Source organism: Ahaetulla prasina, chromosome 1 (assembly GCF_028640845.1).
Source record: "Ahaetulla prasina isolate Xishuangbanna chromosome 1, ASM2864084v1, whole genome shotgun sequence".
Lineage (NCBI taxonomy): Eukaryota > Metazoa > Chordata > Lepidosauria > Squamata > Colubridae > Ahaetulla > Ahaetulla prasina.
The window spans coordinates 340,293,061-340,301,970 of NC_080539.1; the positions used below are offsets into that span (position 1 = coordinate 340,293,061).

Genomic DNA, 8,910 nt, shown 5'->3' on the forward strand with positions numbered 1-8,910 from the left:
TAGAATAGAATAGAACAGAACAGAACAGAATAACAGAGTTGGAAGGGACCTTAGAGGTCTTCTAGTCCAAATCCCTGCTTAGGCAGGAAACCCTATACCACTTCAGAGAAATGGTTATCTCTTCTTAAAAACTTCCAGTGTTGGAACATATACAACTTCTGGAGGCAAGTTGTTCCACTGATTAATTGTTCTGTCAGGAAATTTCTCCTTAGTTCTAAGTTGCTTCTCTCCTTGATTAGTTTCCACCCATTGCTTCTTGTTCTACCCTCAGGTGCTTTGGAGAATAGTTTGACTCCCTCTTCTTTGTGGCAACCCCTGAGACATTGGAACACTGCTATCCTGTCTCCCTTAGAATAGAATAGAATAGAATAGAATTTTTATTGGCCAAGTGTGATTGGACACACAAGGAATTTGTCTTGGTGCATATGCTCTCAGTGTACATAAAAGAAAAGATACGTTCATCAAGGTACAACATTTACAACACAATTGATGGTCAATATATCAATATAAATCATAAGGATTGCCAGCAACAAATTTACAGTCATACAGTCATAAGTGGAAAGAGATTGGTGATGGGAACTGTTAGATTCGGGCAATAACGAGGCAGGAGACCAGATGAGTAACAACAGCTCTTTAGTTTATAGTGAACCCAGCAACTGCAAACGGTAAAAACCCCTCCTTATATACAGTTCAGCTGGAGGCTATCAGCCAATTAGCAACGTGCTATTTCCCGCTCTATTTTCCCTCCAAAACCCTTAAAGATACATTACACTCCTCCCCTCCCAGAAAACTTTTTACCCCTATTTACATAAAATGAATAATTATTTTCAACGTAGTCACGTAAGCACGCAGGGCGCCTCCTAACTCTTTCGGACCTGCGCAGTTCATTATCTGGGAGTGAGTCGAGCTGGCCGGAGGGACTGTTCGTTCCTCTCAGCTCCTCCTCCAGGCCATCCGGCCTTGGATTACTTGCAGAGTCGTTCCTGCTTTCCTTCGGAGGGACCGGTTGGTGTCGCTGGAACTCAGATAAGTCCTGCGGTTTTCTCGGGTTTGAGTTAGCTGTGGATTCAATCATTGGATAGTCAGGGCCTGTTTCGTCTGTCTCTAGACTGGTGGCTATTCTTTTTCTTAACTGGTCTATGTGGCGTTTCCAAACCCGGCCATCCTCTATTTCTACGAGATATGATTTGGGCCCGGTTGTTTCTAGGATTGTTCCCTTTTGCCAGTTTGGGCCTTCACCATAATTGTGTGCCCATACGGAACTCCCTACTGTCAATTCTCTTGTTTTGCCCGGTGTTGTTTTATACCCGTCTGGTGTGTAGTTCGGGTTTAACCGGTCTAACGGGCATCTAAGCTTTCTCCCCATCAGTAGCTCTGCTGGCTGCGCCAGTCGCTACACAAGGGGTTCTGTGTTGTACCGCTAAGAAGGTGTCAATTTTAATTGCCAATCCCGGGTCTGATTCTGGACAATGCCTCTTTTGCGCTCCGGACGAAACGCCTGCAAGGCCGCTCGTCGCAGGGTGGAAAGGCGCCGAGAGGACATGCCGGATGCCCTCCTCCGCCAAGTACCCTCAAAAGGGTCGCCGTGAACTGTGGCCCGTTGTCTGAAACGAGTGTGTCTGGTAACCCGTGTGTTACAAAAGGTGCCGAGGACTGAAATTACAGCCTCTGCGGTCATGGATTTCATTAGAATGATTTCCAGCCATTTGGAAAATGCGTCTACCACCACTAAGAATGTTTGGCCGTGGAACGGGCCGGCAAAGTCGATATGGATTCGGGACCATGGGCCCTGGGGTTTCTCCCACTCTCGGATTGGGGCCGTTGGTGGTAGTGGTCTGGATTCCTGGCATGCTTGGCATTTCCCAACCCTATCGCTAATCTCCATGTCCATCAAGGGCCACCACACATAGCTCCTGGCTAAACCCTTCATTCTCACGATCCCAGGATGGCCTTCGTGCAGAAGTTCCAGAACTTTTTTCCGCAATTTCTCTGGGACCACCACTCTATCCCCCCAGAGCAAACACCCCCCTTGCACCGACAATTCCCCGCGCTTTTTACAAATTCCCTAAAACGCTCACCCGGCGCAGCAGGCCATCCTCTTTGCACCCAGCCCATTACAGTCCTTAATGTAATGTCCTTGTAAGAAGCCCGAGCCACCTCCTTGGAAGTGACTGGACCAGAGTCCAAAGAGTCAATTAACAAGACGGGTGTGCCCGGAGTGGGGTCTTTGATAGTCGCTGGTAAAGGGCATCTGCTCAAGGCATCTGCGTGCCCTAACTCCTTTCCTGGCCGATGTAGCAGTTTGTAAGAATATGCAGCCAGAAAGATAGTCCATCGGGTCAATCTGGGCGAAAGTGCCATGGGCGTTGGGCGGTCGCCCGCCAGCAACCCTAGTAAGGGTCTATGGTCTGTGACGATTTCGAAGTCGCGACCGAAAACATACTCATGGAACTTCTTTACCCCGGAGACTATGGCCAAGGCTTCCCTATCCAACTGGCTATAGTTCCTTTCAGCTGAGGACATTGTTCGGGAGTAAAATGCTATAGGGGCTTCTGTGCCATTTGGCAGCCTGTGGCTGAGCACAGCCCCACCCCGTAGGGGATGCATCGCAAACTAGCACCAATGGTAGTGTGCTATTGTATTGGATCAATAGGCTATCACTAGACAGGAGGTTTTTTATTGCTTCAAATGCTCTAGCTTCCGCCTTTCCCCAAGACCATGCAGCATTTTTTCCTAGTAATTTGTGTAGCGGCTTGGCTATGGTAGCCTTATTTTTTAAAAAAACCGCGTAAAAATTTACCAGACCCAAAAACGCCTGCAACTCTGTTTTGTTTTGGGGTGCTGGGGCCTTTCTGATTGCCCTAACCTTGCTCTCAGTGGGGTGGATCCTCCTGTCTATCCGGTAGCCCAGGAATTCTACGGATCCTACCCCGATCTGGCACTTGTTTAATTTGACTTTTAAACCGCGGACCGGAAAATACTCAAAACTTTTCTCAGTCGCACCCTAGTTCTTCCATATTATCGGCGGATACCAGTACGTCATCAAAGCACGGTACCACCCCGGGAGCCCTGCAGAAGCCGCCCATTAAATTTTGAAATAATCCTGGTGCCACACTGACCCCAAACTGTAACCTGGTGCATTTGAAAGCACCCCTGTGCGTTACGATTGTTTGTGCCTCGGCCGTGCTGCTATCTACGGGCAACTGTTGATAGGCTTGGGCCAAATCTAGTTTGGCAAAAACCTGCCCTTGCCCTAACGAGTGCAGCAAGTGTTGCACCACTGGGACGGGTAAGCGCTTTTGCAAAGCTTTGTTTAGCGTCGCCTTGTAATCGGCGCAAATCCTGACTGACCCGCCTGGTTTCACTGGGGTGACTATCGGCGTCTCCCACTTCGCATGGTCGACTGGCACTAGTATCCCCTGGCTTACTAGTTTGTCCAGTTCCCGGTCAATCTTGGGCTTCAGGGCGAAGGGAACCCTCCTAGCCTTTAAACGGATAGGGGCAACTTGAGGGTCTAGGTTGAAGGAGATAGGGGTCCCTTGTACTTGCCCAGGCAGTCTTTGAAAACGCCCTCGAACTCCTTCATGAGTTCGCCCTGAGGTCGACTTCATTTCGAAGACTCCGTCACTCCCATGCCCAATGCCCGAACCAGTCTAGTCCCAACAAACTCGGCAGAGTCCCATCGACGATGGTGATGGGCAGAGTTTTTCGAACTGTCCATACTTGACGTGGACGGTCGCCGCCTCGGACAGGGATCCTGTTGCCTTGATAGTCCTGCACTCGTAGCTTCTGTGGCCGCAGTTTGCGTTTCGCGATAGCCGGCAAGTTTTTTTCTAAGTTGCTCCAGGACATGATCGTAATTGAAGATCCAGTGTCCACTTCCATTCGGCACGGCACTCCTTCGATGAGTGTTTTAATAAAGATTTTTTTTTCTAGGCGTGTTGATGCCTGGCCCACTCTCACGGTGGTCTGATTCAACTTCGCGCCTTTTTTTCCTTGACCAATCCCGGGCCGTTTCGCGGTTCCCGCGCTTTGATTGGTCGGTTTGAATTTTTGGCGGGAAGGTTGGGGCGCTCGGCAGGCTTTCGCGATGTGCCCTTTTTTTTCACATCGCCGACACGTGGCATCCTTAAATTTGCAATGTTGCCGTTGGTGTTGGCCCCCGCAACTCGCGCATTCGCCCCGGTCTTCCCTCTCCGGCCTCCCGGTGTGGAAGACTTCCTCCTCTTCCGACTCGGCCTGGACTTCCTCATTGTGGACCGGGGTTGTTTTCGCTGCCGCCCCTGGCGCGACCGGCTTTTGTAGTGTTTCTGCTGCTTGGGTAGACATCTCGTGAGCCCTTGCCTCGTCCAGGGCGATTGCGAGCGTTAGGTTGCTTCTGGACAGCAGCCGCCGTCGCAAACGGATGTCCCTGACCCCGCAAATTAGCTGGTCGAGCAACGCGTCTTCCAAGTCTCGGTACTCACAATGGTTCGCGGCTTTCCTCAGTGCTGCCATGTACACACTGATGGACTCGCCCTCTTGCTGCATGCGCTGCCTTAATTCGAACCGCTGACCGAACTTGGAGGGCATTGGTGCATAGTGGGCTTTCAAAACAGTCTGCAGAGTTTGCCACGGTACCGCCTGTACCGGCGTTGGCTCAGAAAGCGATTCCGCGGTGTCGAAAACCTTGGGACCGCAGTGACTCAGGAAGTACGCCCGTTTCCTGTTGTCTGAGACTCCTTGGAGCTCGTTGGCTTCGAGGAAACACTCGAAGCGAGCCATGTATGACCCCCATTTTTCTTTGGCTGGGTCGAATGGCGCTGGCGGTGTATAGCTGGACAACGTTGCTAACCGCCCTTATTTTGCTGGGTTCGTTCCTGGTGCTCTTTTGCCTCGAAATCCCACCTTCGTCGCCAGTGTTAGATTCGGGCAATAACGAGGCAGGAGACCAGATGAGTAACAACAGCTCTTTAGTTTATAGTGAACCCAGCAACTGCAAACGGTAAAAACCCCTCCTTATATACAGTTCAGCTGGAGGCTATCAGCCAATTAGCAACGTGCTATTTCCCGCTCTATTTTCCCTCCAAAACCCTTAAAGATACATTACAGGAACTATGAGAAGATTAATAGTAGTGCAGATTTAGTAAATAGTTTGACAGTGTTGAGGGAATTATTTGGTTTAGCAGAGTGATGGCCTTCGGGAAAAAACTGTTCTTGTGTCTAGTTGTTCTGTTGTGCAGTCCTCTATAGCGTCGTTTTGAGGGTAGGAGTTGAAACAGTTTATGTCCTGGATGTGAGGGATCTGTAAATATTTTCCCGGCCCTCTTCTTAATTCGTGCAGTATACAGGTCCTCAATGGAAGGCAGGTTGGTAGCAATTATTTTTTCTGCAGTTCTAATTATCCTCTGAAGTCTGTGTCTTTCTTGTTGGGTTACAGAACCGAACCAAACAGTTATAGAGGTGCAAATGACAGACTCAATAATTCCTCTGTAGAACTGAATCAGCAGCTCCTTGGGCAGTTTGAGCTTACTGAGTTGGCGCAGAAAGAACATTCTTTGTTGTCCTTTTTTGATGATGTTTTTGATGTTAGCTGTCCATTTGAGATCTTGCGATATGATAGAACCTAGAAATTTAAAGGTTTCTACTGTTGATACTGTGTTGTCTAGTATTGTGAGAGGTGGAAGTATGGAAGGGTTTCTCCTAAAATCTACCACCATTTCTACAGTTGTGAGTGTGTTCAGTTCCAGATTGTTTTGGTTGCACCACAAGGCTATTCCTTCTTTTAATAATGCTTACATTATTAATAATAATCCTATTATTATTATTATTATTATTATTATTATTATTAATAATAATAATAATAATAATAATAATAATAATAATAATAATTAATATTATTAATAATCCTTCTTTTAATAATGCTTACATTGTAAACTGCTCCGAGAATGCTGTAAAGCGCTACATGACATTATATAAACCTAAATGTTAATAATCATAATGCAATAGTATGCAACACGGCAGGGAGTGAAGAATTTTGCTCAAAATCATTAAAAGAGATTAAAAGAGAATATATCTTACCAGATTCTAGTCCACCATATCTGTATGGATACTGCACAGAAAGACACAGCTGCAAAGCAATCTGAGTCTTTCCAGCAGAGCTTTCACCAGCAATTTCAGTAATTCCTGTATGGGGAATTCCACCTCGGAGCAAACCATCTAGAACTGGGCAGCCCAGACTCAGCTTCTGGCCCTGGGAAGTGCTGGGGGCTTTGTTTTGAAATAGCTGGAGTGCTAAAACAATTTGAGAGCAGGTTTACTTAATATACTTGTATGTCACTTTCAATGTAATTATCCTGAAGTGATTCACAAAATAAAGCCATGGAGGCTCTTAATCATCTGATTTAGAAATCCTCAGCAAGCATTCATTTCAGACAAGCAGCAAAAGCACAGTGTTCTATTTCGGTAGCAGGAAAAGAATATAAGGTAGAAAAGGAATAAAAGGGCTGCTCAAAATTAAAGAAGAAAAAAGGTGCCTTATTACCATTTTATGACATAAACACATCAAATTTTACAGCAAGTTAAAGGATTCAATTAGATTTTTAACAAAAATCTGGAAGATCAAACTCCACTATACCTTCAATTTACAGGTTTATAGTAATCTAATGATTTTTAAAATCGATTGTTTTGAAAAAAAGCTAGTTGAAGACTTACCTGTAAAAACAGAGTTTTTTCTCAAAGTACTAGAAATTGTTCTTAGTAGATATTGTACATCTGTCTTGGATAGCTTTGTTAACCTTTGCAAATCTGATCCCGAAAGATGGAAAATGTCTTCAATTGATGTTATATTTGCTGAAATAAGAAAATTGATTCTATAACCAACATAGATCTATTTATTTTATTTGAAAAGTGAGAATATTACAGGGCATAGTCATGTTATTACTTTATTCTCTTGCTCTGGAATCCTATATCATATACTTTAGTATGCCCCATTCAGTTCAATGCAACTTACTTTTAAGTAGACATGAACAGCATGGCACCATTAATACAGAGATTTGTTTTTATGCAAGTACTTTTTTGTAAAGCAAAACTGTGAAACTATGATCATTCACTGTTGCTCAACTATTCAGAACATCCCTTACCACTGGCATTCATGCCTTCATTCATATTTCTAAACCGCAGGTGAAAGTAGTGGTGAAATCCAATTTTTTTTACTACCGGTTCTGTGGGCATGGCTTGGTGGGTGTGGCAGGAGAAGGATACTGCAAAATCTCCATTCCCACCCCACTCCCGAGGCCAGCCATAGCTGGTATTTGCCGGTTCTCCAACTACTCAAAATTTCCGCTACCGGTTCTCCGAACTACTCAAAATTTCCGCTACCAGTTCACCAGAACCTGCCTGTCAGAACCTGCTGGATTTCACCCCTGGGTGAGAGCAAGGCTAAGAAATTCCATCAATGATCAGCTATAGACACTCTCACAGATGTTTATTCAGAAGTGAGTCCAAAATGGCTTGTTCTTAAAAATTTCAAATTGTAACCTTAGCTTCTTTTCAGTCCTGGATATACCCAATCTTATCACAATCAGCATTTACCCACTTGCAACTGTAGGCTATACAATCCCTTAGTCAAATGCAGCAAGGCAGTTTTCTTAAACAATCAATATATAAAACTGATAGAGGGTGACAAATGATATGAAAACAAGGATTTGTAGAGTTAATGTACCTTTTTTAATAGCTGCAATCACTCTAGGGTTCATGTCAAACTTATCCCAGTCCATTTCTTCACAAATGCAGAGCCACACAATATTAACATAGAGGAAGAAAACCAAGTAAGATATAGCTTTAGAAAGATGCTAACAGAAAGACTTGAAATAGTTTTTCACATCAGCCTTGCTCCTTGGTCTCAGTATTATTTTTCCAAATTTTCTTTAATGCTTTTATGTTACTCGTGTTATATACTGATTTGCAATTGCTAGGCTCCTTGGCTTGTTTTAGTTACTTTCAGGTTACATAGCATGTGAAAAAATATTGGGTGAAGAATGGTTCACACATAAACTGCATGAGAATGGTATGTGGGTGGAAAAATATAAGGTTGTATGAGATTGGCCAAGACATGTTGAATGTTGTGAAAGTGGCTGCAAGTGCTATTTTACAATCATCACACAGAATAAGGTCCCAAGAATAAGGGGCTTCCCTGCTCTATTCTTCTGTAATCAAACAGCCTAGCCTGTTAGACATTGAGTAAGAATATGAATGAAGCTTTTATTCTGAAAGTGAACAAAAAATTATGACAGTTGACTGAAAAATAAAGCTTCCACCTCTATAGGTAAAAGCAAAGGAATTTTAATAAATGCAAAAAAAAATATTGAACTCTTTCGTTATCTATGTTTACTTCTTCATGGGATCTTTATTTGCCATATAGTTCCAGTCAAGCACATATGTGATTATAGACTCAAAATTCAAGATTAGCTTGAAAAAAATGCGAACATTGAAAGCTAAACAGAGTTCTCAAAAACGGGCAGTCAGACAAAAGTCCCCCAACTCAAAGTCCACCGAGAGAAGCCTATTAATCAAGAATCAGTTTTAAATGATCTCCTACCTTCAGTATCGTAGCCTTAGAAAAGAGGAAGGCGCTAACAATCAGCCTAAACCGCGGAAAGCGTGGGCCAATCACAGAATGCTGGAAAGAATTAATAACCAATCAGAAAGTCTCGCTCGTCATCAAGATCACGGCTTCGTTTCATAAACTTCGCTGTCAATGTAAAAGGCGCATGCGGCGTTACTCTCTAGTCTCCGCGCGCACGCGTGCGAGACTCCTCTCTTTCTCCCCTTTTCACTTTCCATTTGGCCCGACATGCCTTGAAGGGGATTGGCTGAGAAGTATATATCAATGGGGAGGGGGGAGTCGGCCCACTATTGTAATGTTGAAAA

General features: G+C 44.6%; 1 protein-coding gene across 3 annotated transcripts in view; it reads right to left on the reverse strand.

Moving 5' to 3' along the window:
* The window catches only part of XRCC3 (X-ray repair cross complementing 3), a 31,058-nt gene extending 22,173 nt beyond the window's left edge, over window positions 1-8,885 (reverse strand). For 2 of the 3 annotated variants that reach the window (XM_058162805.1, XM_058162804.1), the window contains exons 1-4: window positions 8,579-8,885; window positions 7,703-7,759; window positions 6,694-6,831; window positions 6,061-6,273 (exon numbers count right to left, since the gene is read on the reverse strand). In XM_058162805.1, coding sequence (XP_058018788.1) covers window positions 6,061-6,273; window positions 6,694-6,831; window positions 7,703-7,757 — 406 coding nt within the window. In that variant the 5' untranslated portion in view covers window positions 7,758-7,759; window positions 8,579-8,885. Of the gene's footprint in view, window positions 1-5,096; window positions 5,606-6,060; window positions 6,274-6,693; window positions 6,832-7,702; window positions 7,760-8,578 lie in introns of those variants that run through there. The other variant, XM_058162806.1, reaches the window with a different exon arrangement.
* Between the last annotated feature and the right edge of the window lie 25 nt (window positions 8,886-8,910).